General features: G+C 57.6%; 2 protein-coding genes across 4 annotated transcripts; one reads left to right on the top strand and one right to left on the bottom strand.

The window, feature by feature from the left end:
* Positions 1–147: 147 nt before the first annotated feature.
* On the bottom strand, positions 148–10,119 carry NCAPH2 (non-SMC condensin II complex subunit H2). The gene is given in 20 exon segments (NM_001077043.1): positions 148–412; positions 479–628; positions 725–856; positions 940–995; positions 1,078–1,146; positions 1,273–1,366; positions 1,445–1,515; positions 1,652–1,705; positions 1,776–1,883; positions 2,029–2,095; positions 2,250–2,321; positions 3,060–3,199; positions 3,588–3,671; positions 3,896–4,029; positions 4,103–4,179; positions 4,276–4,344; positions 4,418–4,502; positions 4,590–4,645; positions 6,777–6,878; positions 9,911–10,119. Coding segments are annotated over 20 exon segments (1,869 nt in total). The 5' UTR covers positions 10,019–10,119; the 3' UTR covers positions 148–271.
* A 340-nt stretch (positions 10,120–10,459) lies between these two features.
* On the top strand, positions 10,460–14,873 carry LMF2 (lipase maturation factor 2). 3 transcript variants are annotated; one of them, XM_024991599.2, is made up of 14 exons: positions 10,460–10,576; positions 10,968–11,221; positions 11,321–11,349; positions 11,492–11,709; positions 11,785–11,963; positions 12,396–12,537; positions 12,665–12,799; positions 12,870–12,975; positions 13,046–13,142; positions 13,221–13,403; positions 13,498–13,666; positions 13,767–13,878; positions 13,949–14,045; positions 14,140–14,873. In XM_024991599.2, the coding sequence occupies exons 1-14, from the start codon at positions 10,483–10,485 to the stop codon at positions 14,434–14,436; spliced, it is 2,112 nt and encodes a 703-aa protein (XP_024847367.1). In that variant the 5' UTR covers positions 10,460–10,482; the 3' UTR covers positions 14,437–14,873.
* Positions 14,874–22,419: the final 7,546 nt, after the last annotated feature.

Below are 22,419 nucleotides of genomic sequence, written 5' to 3'. Positions count from 1 at the left end.
CGCGTGAGATCTGTGCCGGCAGCCCCTGGAGGCCACGGCAGGAAAGGGGCTGGGGGCCTGGTTGCCTCCTGGGGTGCAGGGGACAGACAGCCCTCTCCCCTACACACAACGGTTCTGTAAAGGGTTTTGTTTTGTCTTTTAAGGGACTGGTGGGATGGCAACACTTTATTAGGCTGGGCCAGCCAGGAAGCAAAGCAGACTGAGCAGACGCACACCCGGTGTCCGTGGGGGACAAGCTGTAAAGCCCAACCCTGGCCTCAGTGCTCCCCACTCAGGGCTGCACCGTGGAGGGGGCGGCGTAGGTCTGGAAGCGCTGGCGGGCCCGCTGGTGCGTGAGCAGCCTCAGGGACATGGTGTCCACGGCCGCCTCCAGCCCCGGCTGCTGGGTGATCTCCACCGTGTAGTCGTTGGCCTGTAGGGCACCAAGCGTCAGTGAAGGCCAGGGACCACTTCCCTCCCAGATGCCCAGGCCACTCACCAGCTGCAGGGAGGCCAGCATGGAGCGACACACTTCGAAGGCAGGCTGGCCCGCCACCAGCTTCGCAAAGGGACACCACTGGTTGAGCTGGCTGAACCGGGAGACCACCTGGTCCCCATAGGTGTGGATGTCAAAGGGCACGTGCTCCTCCTGCGGAGGGGAGGGGAGGGGAAGGTCCCGGGCTGGCCCAAGGCAGACAGCAGGGGACGCCGTCCTCCACCAGGGGCCCCACCCGGCCCACCTCACCTGCTCCTGGAGCAGACTCTGGATGGCGTCCTCCCAGCCCCTGATGTGCTGCTTCAGCTCCGTCTCCTGGACGAGCTCCTGCCTCGAGGTGGTGACGAAGACATCCTGCTTCGAGGCGGTGACAAAGAGCTCCTGGGGGAGGACCGGAGCCACCAACTGGGTTGCAGGGCCCGCCCCCGCCCCGCCCAGCTGCCCCCACTCTGACCTGGGCCTACCACATTCCTTTGGACCAGCTCCTCATAGCGCAGAGACGCTGGCATGGCTTCCGCTTCTGCAAAAGTGCAGCCATGAACCTCTCTCCTTCCTCCCATCTTCGGGGGCCCCTCGGGCCAGCAGCCCACTCCCAGACCTACCCATGTCTGCATCTTCCCCGGGCTCTGCCCCCTCGGGCTCTGCGTACTCCTCAGGCTCCAGGAAGTCATCTGCAGAGAAGGGAGCGCCCGGGCACAAGGCCGGTTAGGCTTCGGCGGGCACTGAGCCTGCCCCGGCCTGCCCCCAGGGGCCCCACCTGCAGCGCCCCTGCCCCGGCCTGCCCCCGGGGGCCCCACCTGCGGCGCCCAGGTCCTCCACCGAGTCCTCCAGACGGTCCTCCTCCACGGGCCACAGCCCCTGCTCGGCCCTCGGCAGCCACCGCTCAGCCGCCTGTACAGAGACAGCCCCTCAGAGGCACCGCTGCCTCCCACCAGGCCCCGCGGGGTCCATGTGGTGGCTGGTACTTGCCTCCCTCCTCTGCATCTTCCGGAGCGTCTCCAGCTGCTCCTTCACGTGCTTCCAGTACAGAACCTCCATGTCTGCACACACAAGCCTCGTGAGGGGGCTCCCTCATCCTGCCCGGGCCCACCCGAGTCCACTCGGCCTCTGGCCTCCCCGGGCTGAGGGGGGCGGTGCAGCGTGGGGTCAGCCTCCCTCAAAGAGCCCCAGGCTCACCTGCAAAGGAAGGGCCCTTTCGCCGGGACCTCCTGCTGTCGGTGTGGTCGGCATCTGCAAGAAGCCCAGGTTAGCAGGGGCCGAGCCAAGGCCCACAGCCGCGCCAGCCCCGGGCCCCACGCACAGGCAGCCAGGTACCACTGGTGGAAGTCCTGCAGCTTGACGGCGCCCTTCCTCTTACGCTTCTGTCCTGGCGCCTCCTCCACGCGGGGGGGCACGGAGTAGGGCCTACCTGGGGGCAGACAGGCAGTCCCGGAGCGCAGCCACAGCCCGGGGCCGTCTCCGTGCCCACAGGCCCTGGAGCCCCAACCTCCACTCCAGCCAGGTGAGCCCAGCTCCTACCCCCTGGTGCCCAGGGGCCATGCCCGCCGCGTTACCTTTCCTGAAGGGCTTAGAATCTGGGGAGTCGAAGGGGTCCAGGCCCTGCCAGGGGTCTGGGGTGTCCTGAGCACAAGCAGACACAGGAGAGTGGAGGGTGCGCCCCCCAGTCGAGACGCACGGGGATGGGGCACCCTGGAGCTGCAGCAGGGCGGCCCAGCGCTGGGGAGGAAGCGTGCTCAAGAGACGCACTGCGAGGGCGCACCCGCCCACCCCTCACCTTCAGCCTGGATGCGGGCTCTGGGGCCTCCTTCCGCTCCCGGAGAGTATACCTTCTGGGCTGGGCAACACTCTGGAAAGGAACACCAGGGATTCCCCTCTCCTCCTCCACCCAGGATTCCAGGCCCCCCAGCAGCTCTGCTCTAGGGCCAGACACAGGGAACTCTGCAGAAACCCCCTGGGGCAGAAAGTTCAACAACCAAAAGGTAAACAGCTAGGAAAAACTTTAGGAGGAGATAGAAACTAGTAGACTACTGGCCACGAGATACCTCCTCAAAAAAAAGACAGAGGTAAAGAATCTGCCTGCAACGCGAGAGACCTGGCTTCCACCCCTGGGTCGGGAAGATCCCCTGGAGGAAGGCGTGGTGACCCACTCCAGTATCCTTGCCTGGAGAATCCCATGGACAGAGGAGCCTGGCAGGCTGCAGTCCGTGGGGTCACGAGAGTCGGACGTGACAGCAATTAAGCACAGCAAAAACCACCAATCAAAGCTGGCAGGCCTGTCCACTCCTGCCAGGCTGGCCTCAAGAGTCAGCTCTGGAGACCAGCGCCATTCTGGGTGGCGCCCCTGGGCACCAGTCCACCCCTGAAGAGCAGCAGCTGCTCTGCTCAAAGAGGGAGCCATGAAAGCTGCTGCTGGAAAGGGCAGGGTGTGGGGCTGGGGCCGGCTGGGGGACACACCCACTGCCCTGGCGCACAAGGACCAGAGAGCGGGCAGCCCAGGGGGCCGCCTGCCCCACGCACGCACCATTCCCACTGGGGCCCGCCTGGCTGAGGGCGGGGGCTCGGCAGGCCTCCCTGGAGATCCCACCTGCTCAGGGCTCCTGGGCTCCGGGGGCTCCATAGGGACCTCAGGTGCTGAAGCCTCAGGGGGCTCTGCCGCGCCTTCTGCGTCCTCTTCGTCCTCTCCCACGCCCCCACCTCTAGGCACCGGGCCTTCTGGAGAGGAGCCTGGCAGGGACACGAGACAGTCAGCCCTGGGAGCCCGAAGGCCAGGCAGCGGGGGCCGCGCCTCGGGACGAGGGCCCGTTCCCGTCTCAGCGTCACTTGTGGGAAGCAGACGGTGCACTCACGCCACTCTGCTGCTCTGTTTGGTTCATTTTATTTTTTAGTAATTTTCCTCTCTAAATGCTGCCACCTCTGTCTGCTCAGAGAGGAGGCTGGTCCGGGGGCAGCCACTGAACCAAGACAACACAGCTGGCCAAGGTGGGCCCTGGGCATGGAGGCCTGCCCCCCGGGCCTCAGCCCCCCAGGCTGCAGCGGTGGAGAGGCTGGGTGCTGAGCGCAGAGGCCCCTCCCCAGCCCCCGCTGCAGGCCCGCCTGGGAGCTCGCTTCTCACCTGGCTCCTGGGAGGTGCTGAGCGCCGGGCCGGGACTCCCGCACACAGAGACTTCCATTGGCTGCTCCTCAGCCCTTCCAGGCTCTGGGAGAGAACAGGGATGGAACACGGTCAGCCCTGCTCCCCCTACAAGGTCCCTCCTGGGCCCCACGCAGCCAGAACCGGGGAGGAGAGAGCACAGCCTGGCACAGGCCTCCAGCTCCCTGGGGCTGAGCCAGCTGTGGGCAGAGGCCCCGTCCTGCAGGCAGGTCCGAACGGTGGGCGCAGGCACCCAAGCGAGCCCACCTCGCCGCCACCCGAATCCTCACCCTTCGGGTTCCACGGCTGCAGGGCCTCCATGAGGGACACACCCAGTGGCTCCAACAGGAATGTGCCTCTGGGGTGCGGCGTGCACGTGTTCACCCTGAAATCCTTCCGGCTGGCCAGGACCTCCCCCTGACAGCTGGCAAAAAACGGGCGCTGCAGAGACCCTTCCCCAGCACCACCCCCTCCACCCAGCAGGCGCAGCCCCGCACCTGTACAGGGGGTTACTGTTCTTCTCCATCTCGTCCGGGGCGACCAGGGCATTGGGCAGGAGGGGGATGAGGGTCCCCTGCATAGAGGCCAACAGCGGGTAAACCGTGGGAACCCACGGGCCACGACAGCACCCTGCACGCTCCCATCAGCTAAACGCGGGAGGGGCACTCACACTGACGACCTGGTCATCCCTGAGATCCACGTTAGCACAGGAGTCAGAGAGGTCGTCCAACGCCCGGAACTGTGGGAAGACGGAAGGCTCGGGGGGGCCCGGCTGGCACCGTGGGCACCGCCAGGCACCCAGGAAGCCTCACCTTCTGCTCCGCCTCCTGGGGGGCCCTCGAGCTGGCATCCCCAATGGTCCCGTCTTCCGGCGTGGAGGACAGCTGCTTGGCCTGCCTGAGAGAACCAGCACAGGGGCACCGCAGGTGAGGGCCGCCCGGGCCGCACGCACAGCAGACACACGGGCACCCCCTGTATACTCACTTCTTGCCAGAGATGAAGTCGAGAGCCTGGTAGACCAGGGAGTAGAGGTATTCCACCTGGCAACCAGAGCCGGCAGTGAGGGCGAGGAAGGAGGGGCTCCCAGAGCCCCCCACAAGACGCGTCCAGGTGCCAAGATGCCCGCATTCTCTCCAAATTCCTGCCTGTCTGGCTGCCAAAACCACTGCTCCAACCCAACCGCCACGCCTCCCCAGCACTACTGAACAGCTGGAGCCCCCCTCCTGCACCCTCACTCCACACCGCAGCAGCTGCGGCCACCCCAACCCTGCAGCCCGGACCCACAGCTGCGTCTGACTTCACGGGGCTCACCAAACAGCCCCACCTGCGGGAGCGCCGCGGGTCTCTGCCGGCGCATCACAGTGCAGCCATAGCCTGTGGGGCCCCACTGCTAGGGGTGAGAGTTGGGATTTTCCAGATTCTGGCCACAAAGCACCCACCAGCAGGACGCAGACACGCACTGCCTAAGCCGTTCCCTCCAGGTGACAGCGCCCAGCAGGACAGTGTGCCCCGAGGGCACGGATCCCACTCCCCAGAAACAATACCCAGGAGCTTCCCTAAGTGTCTGTCGCACAGCACGGCGCTTCACACTCTGTCCCATTCACTTGGAACCGGCGCCGGTGCTGTTCTCATTGTAAATGAGATGAACCGAGACTCAGAGAATCAGAGCAACCCCACCAGCAATGGGTCGAGGACCCGCACCAGGGATGCAGAAGTCCAGCAGCCACGAGCCACCTGTGACGCCATCAGCTTAAATCTAATTAAAAGTTAACAAAACGCCAGACTCCTCAGTCACACACGCTGCGTTTCAAGGGCCCAGGAGCCGCACGTATTAGATCACAGGACACTGCCATCAGCTCGGAAGAGCAGTCGGACCGCACTGCCTGCCACCTGTGCTCCCCTCACGCCTTCTGCAGCTTGCTAGCGCTTTCTGCGCCTGCTGGAAGCACACACCTGCCCGTCTGATCGACCACAGGCGCAGCTTATGTCTGTGCCCCCAAAGTCAACTGCCGATATTCCTTCCGAGGACAAATGCGAGAATCCGACTGCATGGGCTCATCCAAGACAAAAACCAATGAATTCTCAAACCGTCTTCATAACTCACGGTCCCCAAGGTGGCCCTTGTGCCAGCTGACCCGCAAGTTAGTGGCCTCCCCCGCTCCGTCCGGAGGGGCTCTCAGTACCGAGCTCCTCGACGCATCTCTAAACCCTTCCTCTGTGCGCCTTTGGTTCCCTGCCCCCCACTAAACAGCCAGCTGAGCGGGTCAGCGCTGTGGCCCACTCTTCCCTGCTCCTCCGCGAGAGGACGGCCGGGGCGGCGCTGCTGGAGGCACGTCTCCCGCATGCGCACAGGCGCCCTGGCAAGCAGCGAGGGGCGTTTAACCGCCTCTGGACTACCAGCGCCTCACCTGGGCTTCTATTTCGCGTTTCCCTCAGCAGCGCTGATCTTTAGTCACACCTCACTCTCCGAGTTTCTTATACAGTGCCTGGTTCTCAGCAGCTGACTCGCGTGCCCCCTGTGAAAGCTGGGGCCTTAGGCGTGGGCCCTGCAAGCCCCTGGGCCCGCCTTCTCGGCACCGTCCCGAGAGGTGTCTTTCTCTCCGGCAAGCCCGTCAGCCGCGCTCCCGACCTGCTTCCCCTCTGCTGTGTGTCATCCGTATCCCTCTCCCGGCTCCCCTTTCTCCTCCCCCTCCCATGGTTTTCAATGCCGACTGTCACTGAGGATAGTTCAAACATCCAGAGATCTACCTCCCTCCCCCAACCCACCACCACCCGGGGATTCTGATTTGCTCAGTGTGGGTGAGGCCCAGGCGCTGGTAATTGTTTGGACTGGAGCGTGGGTTGAGAGTCACTGATTTACTTACTGACAATCTCTTTTTTGGGGGGCCATGTGGTATGGCATGCAGGATCTTAGTCCCCGACCCAGGAAGCAAACCCATCCCCCAGAAGCATGGAGTCCCAACTGCTGGACCACCAGGGAATTCCCAACCCTACTATTTTAAACCCATTCTGTTCTTCCCTGTTAAAAGGGGCAAGGACTTGGAGGAGGAGGTGGGACGTGCTGCTGAGGCAACTCAGAGACAGGGCTGAGCCTGCCACCTGCCCCAGCGAGACAGTAGACCTCAGTCCCACGAGACACTGCAGTTCAAGACCACAGCCAGGCGGGCCCACCTTCTTACTGTAGACACAGGCAGAGCCCTGGATCAACAGCGCTGCCTCGATGAAGTTCATGGTGGTTTTGCCTTTGTCAAAAGAAATGCAGATCTGGTCCAGCTGCAAGACACAACGAGGGACAGTGGCAAGTCCACGCACTCTCCTCCTGGCAGTCCACCCAAGCCACCCCCACCCAGGCCAGTGGCCAAGGTGTCCGTCACGACAAGCAGCCCTTCCGAACAGCTCTGGCTCTGCCTGGGGCTTGCCAGCTGCCCGTTTTTTGGAGGGGACAGACAGGCCTTTGTGGTTACCCCTACTTCCTGAAACCTCTAAGACCTAGTGTTTTGGAAGACGCAGGCCCCTAGGGCGCATCACCCACAGACGGCCAGAACTACACACCAGCTCCTCTCCAGAGGTGCTCACACTGCGCCCATCCTAGTCGGGACCGGCTCAGCCAGACTCCAGCAGGAAGACCCCACCCTGGGAGAAGGACGGGGGACCCTCAAGGGTGGGGAAGAGAGAGACAGAATGCTGGGGTCTCAATCCTTCTAGCAGAAAACTCAGGAAACACTTGCAAGTACATCATCCCCCTTCCTCTGCAACTCCTGACCCCCAGCCTCTCCTGAGCGCCAGTTCCCACCACCCCTTAAATCTGTGTCCACCAACCACATGCCAACAATCCCCAAACCCATCTAAACCAGCTCTAAGGTAAGAAAGAATGTTCTGGCAGCTGTGTGGAAAATGAAAGGAGGAGAAAGACAAAACTAGAGGCAGAGAAATGAGGACTTCAGGGGACAGAAAACATTTGGAGAAGCAGACATACGAAGCAGGAGAGGAGCAGACCAAGCAAGCAGGTTCACCAGGCATCCCCAAGCACCCCGCTCAACGCAGCTCCAGCTAGCATAGTTCTCTGCATTTTCTCAGGAGACTGTGTGTTCAAGCAGAGGTCAGTCGTCAGATCAAGTGTCCATTTAACATTTATTCTGCACCCACTGTGTGCCAGGCATTCTATTAAGCAAAAGGGAGAGAGAATGAAAACAGTCCCTGCCCAGGCAGAATGTACATTCTAGTGTGGAAAGACCATACACAAGTTAAAGACCAGCTGAAGGTGAGCATTCTAAAACACAGAAGGTATTATAACAGAGAGAACTATTTTAGACATGGCAGTCAGCTGATATTTAAACTGAGATGTACAGGATGAGAAAGAATCAGTTCTTTTTAGAACGGGCAAAAAAATTTCGCCATCGAGTACAGAAAACATAAATGTGTGTGTGTGTGTGTGTGTGTGTGTGTGTGTGAAGTGCAGCCAGGAATGAGCTTGGGTGTTGCAGACTGATTGGTTCAAAGAACAGGTAAAGAGCCTAAGTGAAGTCACTCAGTCGTGTCCGACTCTTTGAGACCCCATGGACTGTAGCCTACCATGCTCCTCCATCCATAGGATTTTACAGGCAAGAATACCGGAGTGGGTTGCCATTTCCTTCTCCAGGGGAAGAGCCTAAAACAAGGCTAAAACAGTGAACAGAGCCAGATTCAGAGAAGGAAGCTTGGCTTCTATTCTGGGAGCAATGGAAAGCCTCTGAGGGGTATTAGGCAGGGCAGTGCTGCAGCCTGATTTTAATTTTTAAGTGTCACGCTTGCTGCTGAGTGGAACATGAATTGGATAGAGCCAAAAACAAGAGCAGGGAGTCCAAGAATGAAGGTTTTAACATGAATGGGAGCCAGACTGTGGCCTGGATCAGAGAAAATGGGAAAGAGATTAACTGAAGTTCTGGTGACAAAATGATAGAAACCACGGGTGAACTCGTGTGCAGTGTCAGGTTTCCCGAGCTCTGAGCTTTCACTTTGAGGAACATCGGTGCCGTATACCAAGATCAGAAAGGCTGAGCTTTGAGCAGGAAAATAAAGAGCTCTCCTTTAAATTGATGATCAATTCCAAAGAAATGGTGTTTTTAAACTGTGGTGTTGGAAAAGACTCTTGAGAGTCCCGTGGACTGCAAGGAGATCAAACCAGTCAATCCCAAAGGCAATCATTCCTGAATATTCACTGAAGGACTGATGCTGAAGCTGAAGCTCCAATACTCTGGCCACCTGATTCATAGGGCCGATTCATTAGAAAAGACCCCTCCCCAGGAGGAGAAGGGGACGACAGAGGATGAGATGGTTGGATGGCAGCACCGACTGACTGGACATGAGTTTGAGCAAGCTCCGGGAGATGGTGAAGGACAGGGATGCCTGGCATGCTGCAGTCCATGGAGTCACAAAGAGTCAGACAGGAAAATAATCGACTGAACAACAACTCCTTTAACTCTATTAAACCTGAGATGCTTGTGTGACATCTAAGTGAGAATGTCAAGATTAAGAACATGGATACACAAACCAGAATCAGAGAAAAGGCCTGGAATAGAAATATAAACCGAGGAAGGGGGGAATAAGTAAATAACCCAGCAATTGTCCTCATACAAGTGGCACTTAAAATCATGTAAATAAATGAAGTGGTTTAGGGGAAATGTGTAAAAAGATGGCTCAGGCCACGCCCTGAGGAGTTCAACACTGAGACTAGACAGGAGACAAAACCTGTTTCAAAAAAGAGGATGCCATCAACTCATCAAATGCTGCTGAGTTGAACAAGATGACTCTTCTTGTGACCCTTGGATGTGGTAGGAAGTCGTTATTGATCAACACAAAAGCAGTCCAAGTGGGCTGAGCAGTGCCACTGAAGTGCAGAAATGGAGATGACAGCTCTTTAACGAGGTCTAGACATACTGTCAGATATGAGGAAAGGGTTAAATGCTGACGGTGGAGCATTGGCTTGAAAGTCTAACATAAGATCTCCCTCCTGCATCGTGACCCAGACCTCTGACACAGCCACACATGCACACAAATTCTATTCTACTCTATTACAGAAAAATGCTGCTCGCTACTCACTAGATCGATTTCAAGGCTCATTAACAGAAAGCGATCTCTAATGACAGCTCCAGGCTAATCAAGTAAGGAATGGTTTCGAGGCCCAAGAGACGGAGCTGGGAAAAAGGGAACGAGCCTGCGGATGAGTGCAGTCAGAGCGCCAGACGGAGGCGGCACACACCCCAGAGGCGGCAGAGGCCCGCAGCCCGCGCCCCACGCCCCGCGCCACTCCCCGGGGCCGCCCTCACCTCCTCAAGATATTCGCCCAGCTGGGCCGCCACGTCCACCTCCCAGTTCCTGGTGAGGTCGCGGATGGGCAGCAAGAGGTGGGCGAAGCGCGCCTCCACGTCCTCCATGTTCGGGAGGAGCCGGATCGGCCCGGGGACCGCAGCGCCGGCTTCCAAAGGGGCCGGTGCACTCAGCCCGCCACTACTTCTGGCGCCATTTTGCTGTTCCCGCCCAGGAAGATTCGTAGCGCGCAGCGACGAGCGCACAACTTGACGCAGACCGATCGCGTCACGCCGGAAAGGGCGCAGGACGCGCCGGAGGCGGGGCGCCAGAGGGCGCGGGGTCCGGCATGCAGCTGCGGCCGGCGCGGAGGGGCGGGGCGGGGCCGGCGCGGAGGGGCGGGGCGGGGCCGGCGCGGAGGGGCGGGGCGGGGCCGGCGCGGAGGGGCGGGGCGGGGCCGGCGCGGAGGGGCGGGGCGGGGCCGGCGCGGAGGGGCGGGGCGGGGCCGGCGCGGAGGGGCGGGGCGGGGCCGGCGCGGAGGGGCGGGGCCGGGCGGACCCGGGGATCGTGTCCAGCCCGCCGCGTAGCGGACATGGCGGGCTCTCGGGTCCCACGGCAGCTCTTTCTCCAGGGCGTGGCCGCCGTCTTCATGTTCGCCTTCGCTTCCCTTTACACGCAGATCCCGGGTGAGGGCGCCGAGAGCCGGGTGCCATAAGGCGGGACCCCCCCCCCCAACCCGGGTCCTGTGACCCCCTCATCTCTCCGCCCGACACACCGCTGTGTAAGGGCGGTGAGATCCAGGCCTGGATGCATGGGGTCGAGGGCTGCGGTTTGTGTCCTGCGATCCGCGAGGGTGTGGGCCGTGGGCAGGCGTGCAGGGGTCATTTTCAGCACGGTTCTGGGTTCTGACCTCGGCGCGAGGGTCTGGAGGGTCTGCAAGCCTTGACCTGTCGGAAGGGAGAATCTGCGGGTGCCGACCTGGGTTGGGGAGGGCAGATCCGCAGGCCCTGGCTGGTAGGGGGTAGTCTCGTCTCCGCGGGACGTGTCCAGGGCCTGCCCTGATGTGCCCTCCCACAGGCCTGTACGGCCCCGAGGGCATACTGCCTGCCCGGAGGACACTGCGGCCCCAGGGAAAGGGCCGCTGGCAGCAGCTGTGGGAGACCCCCACGCTGCTGTGGGAGGCGCCGCTTCTGGGGCTGGACACTGCCCAGGGCCTGGAGCTGCTGAGCCTGCTGGGCACCGTGCTGGCCCTGGGTGCCCTGCTGACCCGCCAGCTGCGCCACCCGCTCGTGTACCTGCTGCTCTGGGCCGCCTACCTGTCTGTCTGCCAGGCAAGTGGGGCTGTGCCACCGGGACCCTTGCCTCCAGCTCCCTCCAGGCCCACCCGCCCTCTCCCCAGCCGTGCTTCCTGACCCCCCTTCTCCCTGCAGGTGGGCCAGGTGTTTCTTTATTTCCAGTGGTGAGTGACTGTTGGGTCTGGGGCCACAGAAGGCTGGGTGGGTGAGATGGGGTGGGATGTGCTTGTCTCTCCCAGGAGGACCCCCTTAGGAGAGCAGCCCTGATGGGGAGGAGGGCCTCTGTGCTATTTTTTCTCCCCATAGGGATTCCCTGCTGCTGGAGACAGGCTTCCTGGCCATGCTGGTGGCCCCTCTGGGGCTGCCCCCCAACCACAAGCAGGCCCCCCAGGGCAGGCCGGGAGGGGTCTCCCCCCATGAAGGCCTCCCCTTCTGGCTCGTGCGCTGGCTGCTGTTCCGCCTCATGTTTGCCTCGGGTGTGGTCAAGCTGACTAGCCGTTGCCCCGCATGGTGGGGGCTCACCGGTGAGGGTCCCTGCCTGGATATGCGGCAGTGTTGGGGGCTTTGCCCAGCCCTGACCGCCCGCCTGTGCCCTGCAGCCCTCACCTACCACTACGAGACTCAGTGCCTGCCCACGCCGGCCGCCTGGTTTGCCCACCACCTGCCCGTCTGGCTGCACAAGCTCAGCGTGGTGGCCACCTTCCTCATCGAGATTGCAGTGCCCCCTCTGTTCTTCGCTCCTGTTCGCCGCCTGCGGTTGGCTGCCTTCTACTCCCAGGTCGATGGGGTCCTTAGCCATCAGAAAGACAAACAGGACGTGACCTTGCTCTGCACTGCCCAGAGGGCTCCACTGGGGATGGGTGTCTGCTGCTGGGCAGTCAGAAGGGCCTCATGGGCAGAGGAGCTCATTAGCCTGGGGTGTGAAGGTGTGCCTGTGTGGAGATGTCTGTCCTGGGGCGGCAGGGGCGGCTGAGGAAGGGTTGTGTGAGGCATGCCAAGCTTGGGTTTTCTCCAGGTGCTGGTGGGAGCCATCGAGGGGGTAAGCCAAAGTAGGGGAAGTGGAGTGGGAGAACAGAGGCCAGGAGGTGACTCGGAGAGCACAGGGGCCTGCGGGAGAGCTCGGTGGGGGAGATGTGGAGGGGCCTGGAAGCAGGCTCCGAAGGGCCCGGGAAGGGGGCGGCCCCGTGAGCTGAGTCCAGACCGTCTCCAGGTCTTGCTGCAAGTCCTGATTATCCTCACTGGCAACTATAACTTCTTCAACCTGCTCACCCTGGTGCTCACCACCGCCCTCCTGGACGACACACACCTGGCTGCCAAGTCTAGCACCAGCCGCCGCAAGAGGATGCCCAGCTGTGAGTGTCCGCCTGCCCCAGACAGACAGCCCTGCTGCCCGCCAAGTGACCTAGCTCTACCCCAGCCCCCAGGCTGTAGACCCCCCAGCCCTGCTCCCAGCCGACCCATGACTATCTTGGCCTGCAGCCTGGCCCAAGGCCCTGCTGGCCATGCTGACCCTGCTGCTGGAGTTGGCCGTCTACGGGCTGCTGGCCTGTGGCATGGTGCACTACTTCGGCCTGGAGGTGGACTGGGAGCAGCATGTCGTTCGTTCCAGAACCAGTGAGTACCAGCTGGGGGCGCAGAGGGTGGAGGCTGCGGCGTCCCCGCTCACACCCACCTTCTTCTGCAGTGTTCACCTTCCACCAGCTCTCCCAGTGGCTGAAGACGGTGACCCTCCCCACCATGTGGCTGGGCGCGGCCTCTCTGGCCTGGGAACTGCTGACCGCCCTCTGGAGGTGTGTGGTGCAAGAGGGTGGGTGGAGACGTGCGGGGCGGGCCTGACTGGGTTCTGTTCTCCGCCCCCAGGTGGGTGCAGGTGCGAGGGTCGCTGCGGAAGCTCTGTGCTGCCGTGCAGCTGTCCGTCTTTGGCACTGCCACGGTGGCTTTGTTCCTGATCAGCCTGGTGGGTAGTCCTTCAGAGCTGGGGGTGGGAGTCAGGAGAGAGCGGGAAGGGCGTTGCCGAGCCTCTGCCTGCCTCCAGGTGCCCTATTCCTACATGGAGCCCTCAAGCCATGGGCGCCTCTGGACCGGGGCCCACCGCCTGTTTAGCACCGTGGAGCACCTGCAGCTGGCCAACTCCTACGGCCTTTTCCGCCGAATGACGGGCCTGGGTGGGCGGCCGGAGGTGGTGCTGGAGGGCAGCTATGACGGGCACCAGTGGACGGTGAGGCCCCTGCCCGGGGTGCCTGGCGACCACACAGGCCTGGGTGGGGAGAGAAGGAGGAGCCAGCCGTGCTGAAGGGGACTCTGCCCGGCAGGAGATCGAGTTCATGTACAAACCCGGGAACCTGAGCCGGCCGCCCCCCATCGTGGTGCCCCACCAGCCGCGCCTCGACTGGCAGATGTGGTTCGCGGCCCTGGGCCCCCACACGCACAGCCCCTGGTTCACCAGCCTGGTGCTCCGCCTCCTGCAGGGCAAGGAGCCTGGTGAGGCTGAGAGGAGGGGCGGGGCCCATGGGGCGTCTGGGCGACCTTCAGGGGGGCCTCAGGGAGGGCGGACGTTGAGCCGTGCCCCCTGCACCCTCAGTGATCCGCCTCGTCCAGAACCACGTGCCCAGTTACCCCTTCCACCAGCAGCCACCCACATACGTGCGGGCCCAGCTCTACAAGTACTGGTTCTCGCACCCTTGGGAGCAGGGGTGAGTCTGGGCGCCAGGAGGGGTGCGGGGTCTGCGAGCTGGCCCCGCCTGAGCCCCCATGCTGTTGCAGCCAATGGTGGCGACGCCAGTGGGTGGAAGAATTCTTCCCATCCGTGTCCCTGGGGGACCCGGCGCTGGACATGCTGCTCAGGCAGTTTGGCCTTCAGGTAGGAAGGAGTCAGGCAGGCTGGGGTGGGCGGCAGGGGTGATCCCGGCCCACAGGGACGACCCCCTCGGACCTTCCTCCATCCTGTCCCGCAGGACAAAAGCCCGCCCCGGGCCGGTGGCTCCAGCAACACCCTGAGCCAGGCTCTCCACTGGGTACGGAAACAGCTGTCTCCCCTGGAGGCCCCCGCCCTGCTCTGGGGGCTCCTGGGGGCTGTGGGGGCCATCAAGGTCATGCAGGCCCTGCTGGGCCCGCAGTCCCTGCCTCGGACCAAGGAGGAGAAGCACAAGCCAGCCCCCCAGGAGGACTCGGTAGCTGCCAGCAAGCAAGCTTCCCCAGCCCCCAACATCAGCAGCGGCTCCCAGACCCCCCGGCGGAAAAAGTCGCCGTGATCTGTCAGCCACATGTCCTTAGAGGGTCAGGGTCGCGCTTGCCTCTGGCTCTCTGCCACAGGAGGGCCCAGCCGCCGTGCCTTAGCCAGCTGCCATGCAGACGCAGGTCAGGGTGCTGGCCTGTGGGGGGCGCCAGCCCTTCTGCTTCAAGGGCATCCCCCCACCCCCACCACGTCCGGTCCCAGGACACCCTCTGACCTGCTCGACGGCCCAGGAGGCCCATGTGTGACCTGGCAATCGGGGACCCTTGCTCTCTGCCCCCACGGCAGGGGTCCGAGTCTGAGCCCCAACCCCGGCTCCTGCACACGGGGTGGAGGTAGGGTGGGATGAGGCTGACCTGCTGGGGAGAGGAGGGAAGACGCCCCAAGGTCTCCTCTACAGCAGCCTGTCTGCGGTCCGGATCCGTGAACCAATAAAGGCAATTGTGTCTGACCACATTCCTGCCGCTTGCTTCCCGCAGGGAAGCCTGAGGGCAGTCGGCCTTCTCTGCCTCTGACGGTGGACACAGCCCACATACAGTCCGGCTGATCGCTGACCAGGCTTCCTGGGTGCCTTCTTGGTCTAGCCCTCAATGTTCCCATTTGTAAAATGGACACGAGGGCACGTCCTGGTGCTGCCTGAGCCGCAGTCCAGCATGGCCTGGCCAACCTGTCAGCTCCGCATGTCAAGGCTATGAGATCGGTGCTGCAGTGTGGGGCCTGGGACCATGTGAAGGTTGGGGAGTTGGCCAGAACACTGGCCCGCCCTGCTCCTGCCCCCACTTCCTCACCTCGGGGGAAGTACAGGGTCCACACGCTGCATCTTTCTCAGGCTGCGATGGAGGAGAGATGGGAGGTGGGCAGGGCCGGTGTGGACGCCCCGTCAGGGAACTTGTCCGACCTCTGGCTGACAGAAATGGGGTGTGGGTGGGGAGAGGAGGGAGGAGCAGAGGCCCTGGGCCAGGGGCAGGGTCAGCGGTTAGTGCCTCTGACCACTCCCAGGAGCAGGCGTTGAAGGTGCTGCTGCCCGGGTGTCTGGACATGGCTCATCAGTAGGAGGCTACCGCCTCCCTGCATCTGGCTCCGTGCTTAGCCTCTGCCCCTCAGGCTGTCACCTCCCAGACCTCTGGACAGCCCCCCAGTGTGCCCAGCCTCTCCCCCCAAGTCACTGGTCCCTCTGCGACTGACCCAAGTAGATAGTGCTCCACGCTCAGCCTGTGCCCAGAGTCAAACGGGCTTAAGAGGTCCTGTAACCTGAGCCCTTGGGTGCTCTCAGACATAACGAGGTGATCTATATGTGAGCTTGGCTTCAGAGTGTTCAGCACTCTATATCCTCAGCTTCCATGTCTGTGGACTCAACCTCGCTCAGATTGAAAATAAACGTTCCAGAAATTTCCAAAAGGGAAAGTTTCAATTTGCTGCACAGTCGGCAACTGTCTACATAGCGTCTCCCTGGTATTAAGTATAAGTAATCTGGAGTTAGAGTATGTGGGAGGGTGAGTGTCGGTTTATGAAAATACTGCTCCACCTTATGTCAGGGAACTTGATGCCTGTAGTGGTTCCTGGAAGCAATCCCCCTTGGGTAGAGAGGAGACTAATATATTACAACTTAAAAACGTACTGCTTTTCTTAGTCTAAGCTCAGTGTATGAATTGTGTTCCATAACAGCTTTGAGAGATAATTCACATGCCATACAGTTCACCTGTTTAAAGGGCACAGTTCAGTGGCTCTCAGTAGATTCACAGGCTTGCGCATCCATCACTGTAGTCAATCTTAAAACCGTTTATCATCTCAAGAAGAAACCCCACTCTGCTAAGATGGCATCTTCCATCCTCTCCTTCCCATGACCTAAAAAAACATTAATCTACTTTTTGTCTTCATGAGTGAAAGTGTTAGTCACTCAGTTGTCACTCAGTCCAACTCTTTGAGACCCCATGTACCGTAGCCCACCAGGCTCCTCTGTCCCTGGGATTCTCCAAGCAAGAATACTGGAGTAGGTTACCATGCCCTCCTCCGGGGGATCTTTCCAACCAAGGGATTGAACTCGGATCTCCTGCATTTCAGGCAGATTCTTTCCTGTCTGAGCCATGTGGGAAGCCTTTTTTTCTTCAGTTGCTCAGTTGTATCCAACTGTTTGCGACCTCATGGACTGCAGCATGCCAGGCTTCCCTGTCCATCACCAACTCCTGGAGCCTGCTCAAACTCGTCCATCAAGTCGGTGATGTCATCCAACCATCTCATTCTCTTTCAACCCTTTCTCCTCCTGTCTTCTATCTTTCCCAGCATCATGGTCTTTACTAATGAAGACACATCAGGTGGCCAAAGTATTGGAGCTTCAGCTTCAGTGTCCATCCTTCCAATGAATATTCAGGACTTGATTTCCCTTAGGATTGATTGGTTTGATCTTGCAAACTCCCTTGGACTTTCAAGAGTCTTCAACACCACAGTTTAAAAGCATCAATTCTTTGGTGCTGTTTTCTTTATAGTCTAACTCTCACATCCATACACGACTACTGGAAAAATCAGCTCTGACTATAACGACCTTTGGTGGCAAAGTAACATCTCTGCTTTATAATATGCTGTCTAGGTTTATCAGCTTTTCTTCAAAGGACCAAGTGTCTTTTAATTTCATGGCTGCAGTCACCATCTGCAGTGATTTCAGAGCCCAAGATAATAAAGTCTGTCACTGTTTCCATTGTTTCCCCATCTATTTGCCATGAAGTGATGGGAACGGATGCCATGATCTTAGTTTTTTGAACACTGAGTTTTAAGTCAGCTTTTTCACTCTCCTCTTTCACTTTCATCAAGAGGCTATTTAGTTCCTCTTTGCTCTCTGCCGGAATGGTGATGTCATCTGCTTATCTGAGGTTATTGATATTTCTCCCTGCAATCTTGATGCCAGCTGTGGTTCATCCAGCCCAACTTTTCACATGATGTAATCTGCATTTGTTAAATAGGCAGGGTGACAATATGCAGACTTACTGTACTCCTTTCCCAATTTGGAACCAGTCTGTTGTTTCATGTTCTGTTCTAATTGTTGCTTCTTGACCTGCATACAGATTTATCAGGAGGCAGGTAAGGTGGTCTGGTATTCCCATCTCTTGAAGAATTTTCCAGTTTGTTGTGATCCACATAGTCAAAGGCTTTGGTGTCGTCAATAAAGCAGAAGTAGATGTTTTTCTGGAACTCTTTTGCTTTTTCTATGATCCAACGGATGTTGGCAACTTGATCTCTGATTCCTCTGCCTTTTCTAAATCCACCTTGAACATCTGGAAGGTCTCAGTTCATGTACTGTTGAAGTCTAGCTTGGAGAATTTTGAGCATTACTTTAGCAGTGTGTGAGATGAGTGCAATTGTGCGGTAGTTTGAGCATTCTTTGGCATTGCCTTTCTTTGAGATTGGAATGAAAACTGACCTTTTCCAGCCCTGTGGCCACTGCTGAGTGTTCCAAATTTGCTGGCATATTGAGTGCAGCACTTTCACAGCATCATCCTTCAGGATTTGAAAGAGCTCAGCTGAAATTCCATCACCTCCACTAGCTTTGTTCGTAGTGATGCTTCCTAAGGCCCACCTGACTTCTCATTCCAGGATGTCTGGCTCTAGGTGAGTGATCACACCATGGTGATTATCTGGGTCATGAAGATCTTTTTTGTACAGTTCTTCTGTGTATTCTTGCCACCTCTTCTTCGTATCTTCTGCTTCTGTTAGGTTCATGCCATTTCTGTCCTTTATTGTTCCCATCTTTGCATGAAATGTTCCCTTGGTATCTCTAATTTTCTTGAAGAGATCTCTAGTCTTTCCCATTCTATTGCTTTCCTCTATTTCTTTGCTTTGATCATTTAGGAAAACTTTATTATTTCTCCTTGGTACTCTTTGGAACTCTGCATTCAGATGGGTATATCTTTCCTGTTCTTCTTTGCCTTTCACATCTTTTCTCAGCTACTTGTAAGGCCTCCTCAGAGAATCATTTTGCCTTTTTGCATTTCTTTCTCTTCTGGATGGTCTTGATCACCGCCTCCTGTACAGTGTCACAAACCTCTGTTCATAGTTCTTCAGGCATTGTATCAGATCTAATCCCTTGAACCTATTTCTCACTTCCACTGTATAATCGTAAGGGATTTGATTTACATCATACCTGAATGGCCTAGTGGTTTTTCTTACTTTCTTCAATTTAAGTCTGAATTTGGCAATAAGGAGGTCATGATCTGAGCCACAGCCAGCTCCCATTCTTGTCTTTGCTGACTGTATAGAACTTCTCCATCTTTGGCTGCAAAGAATATAATCAATCTGATTTCGATATTGACCACCTGGTGATGTCCATGTGTAGAGTCTTCTCTTGTGTTGTTGAAAGAGGGTGTTTTCTATGACCAGTGCATTCTCTTGGCAAAACTCGGTTAGCTTTTGCCCTGTTTCATTCTGTATCCAAGGCCAAACCTGCCCGTTACTCCCTGTATCTCTTGACTTCCTACTTTTGCATTCCAGTCCCCTATGATGAAAGGGATATCTTTTTTTGATGTTAGTGCTAGAAGGTCTTGAGGGTCTTCAAGCTGCTGCTGCTGCTGCTGCTGCTGCTGGTAAGTCGCTTCAGTAGTGTCCGACTGTGTGCAACCCCATAGACGGCAGCCCACCAGGCTCCCCAGTCCCTGGGATTCTCCAGGCAAGAACACTGGCGTGGGTTGCCATTTCCCTCTCCAATGCAGGAAAGTGAAACATAGAACTGTTCAACTTGAGCTTCTTCAGCGTTACTGGTTGGGGCATAGACTTGGATCACTGTGATATTGAATGGTTTGCCTTGGAAACAAACAGAGATCATTCTGTCGTTTGTGAGATTGCACCCAAGTACTGCATTTCGGACTCTTGTTGACTATGAGGGCCACTCCATTCTTCTAAGGGAGTCTTTCCCACAGCAGTAAATATAATGGTCATCTGAATTAAATTTGCCCTTCTGGTCCATTTTAGTTCACTGATTCCTAAAATGTCAGTGTTCTCTCTTGCCATCTCCTGTTTGACCACCTCTAATTTGCCTTGATTCATGGACCTGACATTCCAGGTTCCTGTGCAATATTGCTCTTTACAGCATCAGTCTTCACTTCCATCACCAGTCACACCTACACTGGGCATTGTTTTTGCTTTGGCTCAGCCTTTCATTCTTTCTGGAGTTATTTCTCCATTCTTCTCCAGTAGCATCTTGGGCACCTACCGACCTGGGGAGTTCATCTTTTGGTGTCATACCTTTTTGCCTTTTCATACCGTTCATTGGGTTCTCAAGGCAAGAAGGCTGAAGTGGCTTTCCATTTCCTTCTCCAGTGGACCATATTTTGTCTTCATGGAGTTAGCTATTCCGGAACATCACATAAATAGAATCGTATGGTTTGTACCCTCACAGGTCTGGCTTCTTTGACTTGGCACAATATTTTCACGATATGTCCATATAGTAGCCTGTGGCAGAACTGACAGTCCTTTCTGTGGCCGAACAATATGCCATTGTGTGTTTACGCCACGTTCTGTTTATCCATCGACCCCTCAGTAGACACTGTGTCGTTCTCGCATTTTGGCGGTTGTGAGTAATGTTGCTGTGAACATGTGCACAAGCATCTGGTGAGTCCCTGCTTTCAGCCCTTAGGGGTGTATACCTGGAAATGGAGTGGCAGCAACACATGGAGATTCACGTTTTGAGGAACCTCCAGACTTTCATCACAGAAGCTGCACCTTTTAAATTTTACATTTCCTCCAGCAATGTACCAGAGTTCCAGTTTCTCCACATCGTCACTAATGCTTAGTACTTTCCCTTCTTTAATAAAAGCCATCCTGGTGGGTAAGAAACACAAACACTATCTCAACTGTGATTTTAATTTGCATAAGAAAAGTGAAGTCGCTCAGTCGTGTCCAACTCTCTGTGACCCCGTGGACTATAGCCTGCCAGGCTCCTCCGTCCATGGGATTTTCCAGGCAAGAATACTGGAATGGGTTGCCGTTTCTTTCTCCAGAGGATCTTTGCTTTTGCCTAATAGGGCTTCCCTGGTGGCTCAGATGGTAAAGAATCTGTCTGCAATGCAGAAGACCAGGGTTCAATCCCTCGATTTGGAAGATCCCTCGGAGAAGGGAATGGCTACCCACTCTTGCCTGGAGAATCCCACGGACAGAGGAGCCTGGTGGGCTACAGTCCGTGCGGTCACAGAGAGTGGGACACGACTGAGCAACTAACGCTCCTACTACTGCTAACGGCTACTGAAAGTGAAAGTGAAGTCAGCCAGTCACGTGTGCGGCTGATGAGGCTGAGCATATTTTCATGTGCTTATTGCATTTGTATGTCCTCTTTGGAGAACTGGCTATCCAAGTCCTCTGCCCTTTTTTTTGGTCACACTGAGTAACATGCAGGATCTTAGTTCCCCCACCAGGGATGGAACCCATGCCCCCTGCAGTGGAAGCAGGGAGTCTTAACCATTGGACTGCCAGGGAAGTACTTCACACTGATTGTATTATTACAGCTTTATAGTGAGTTTTGAAATTGGGAAGGATGAATCCTCCAGCTTTATTCTTCTTTTTCAAGATTTTTTGGCTATTTGGGATCCCTTGAGATTTTAGATTTTTTTTTATTTCTGAAAATCAATGCCATTGGAATTTTCATAAAGGTTGCCTGGAATCTGTGGATCAGCTTGATTGTACAGTTGACCCTTCAGCAGTGCCGAGGTTAGAGACACTGACCCTAACCACTCAAAAATGCGAGTCTAACCTTAGAGTTTGCCCTCCATATCTGAGGTTCCACATCCACAGACTCAACCTATGAAGGGTCGTGTAGTGCTATAAATGTATTTAAGGAACTAAAATCCACATGTAAGTGGGCCCGTTCAGATCTGCGCTGTTCAGGGTAAACTGTGCTGTCTTCTGATGACAGCGTCCCAGGCCATGTGCTTGCATTTTCTCTCTTCTATTTAAATCTAGCAGGTTTTAGCAGTCACTCGGAAGGTTCCATTTATAATTTTAAATGCCTAACATACTTAACTGCTTTACAAATTTAATTTGCTCTTTGACTGTTTAGTCACCTGACCTAACACAATCTTTCCACGATTCAAAAACACCCATAAGTGAACACACATACAAGTGCAATGAGCCAGTCATCCTCTTGAACGTCCCTTTACCAGGAATAAACTTACTAAGATTGATCAAGGGCAAAAGCCTGCCACAGCCTGGCCTGTGAGGACGCCCAGGGCCTGGACCCCAAGCTGACCTCCAGCTTCAAATGCAGAGTCTACGTGTGGCCAGAACGTGGGCCCTAGGGCTGCTGGGCAAGCACCGATTTTCTCTCTGTCTTGGCTTCCAAAAGGAGAGGTGGGCGGGGAGGAGCTGCGCCAGCCCCACGCAGACTCCTGGAGAGGCAGGCCCTTCTTGCAGCGGAGGCGCTGCCACACGGCCTCCTTGGTGCCCCGGCCCCTGATGAATGCATCTTCCTGATTCGTGCTGCCTCCGCACCCACACAACGTCCCACTGATACGGGGCAGCCACGGTACCTCTCACTGGAGCCGCGTGCTCACCGCAGGTGGGGGCACCCACAGCTGGTCCTTACCTGCAGGCACTCCACCTCCAGGCTGCAGCCGGACACCCACCCCCGGGCTCAGCAGTCCCTGCTCAGAGCTGCGTCTCACACACTGAACGGTGCATTTAGTGACCCAAAGATGTCTGCAGAATGGCAAGGAAAGTACCGGTTGTGCTTGTTCCTGCTGCAGTCACGAGCGGGGCTGGTAGGGGCTCCCCACGCTCGCCGTCTGGAGCCCTGTGAGCCCCCGGCCCATCTGCGAGGGCACAGCCGTCTTCCATGGAGCCGGCTCCTGCTCGGCAGTTCTGCGCGGCCACAGTCTCCAGGAGCCTGTTGCCCTCCAGGCCCCTCAGCCGAGCGCCAGCCACCCCTTCCCTGTGGCCACCCCTTCCCCCGCATGCTCATCCAGCCTCGGAGCACTGCGCGCCTGGCCTTGCCCGGCTCGGAGGAGGCATCGCCGTGCCTCTGGGA

The sequence above is a fragment of the Bos taurus genome, chromosome 5 (genome assembly GCF_002263795.3).
Source record: "Bos taurus isolate L1 Dominette 01449 registration number 42190680 breed Hereford chromosome 5, ARS-UCD2.0, whole genome shotgun sequence".
NCBI lineage: Eukaryota > Metazoa > Chordata > Mammalia > Artiodactyla > Bovidae > Bos > Bos taurus.
The sequence above is the reverse complement of the archived record's forward strand: the minus strand, read 5'-3'. Positions and strand labels throughout refer to the sequence as shown.

Excerpts from the sequence above, each read along its gene's own strand:
- LMF2 (XM_024991599.2), top strand. The coding sequence starts at position 10,483 with ATGGCGGGCTCTCGGGTCCCACGGCAGCTCTTTCTCCAGGGCGTGGCC. Across the intron at positions 13,143-13,220 it reads CTTTGTTCCTGATCAGCCTG|GTGCCCTATTCCTACATGGA; the intron begins GTGGGTAGTCCT and ends GCCTGCCTCCAG. Across the intron at positions 13,879-13,948 it reads TCGCACCCTTGGGAGCAGGG|CCAATGGTGGCGACGCCAGT; the intron begins GTGAGTCTGGGC and ends ATGCTGTTGCAG.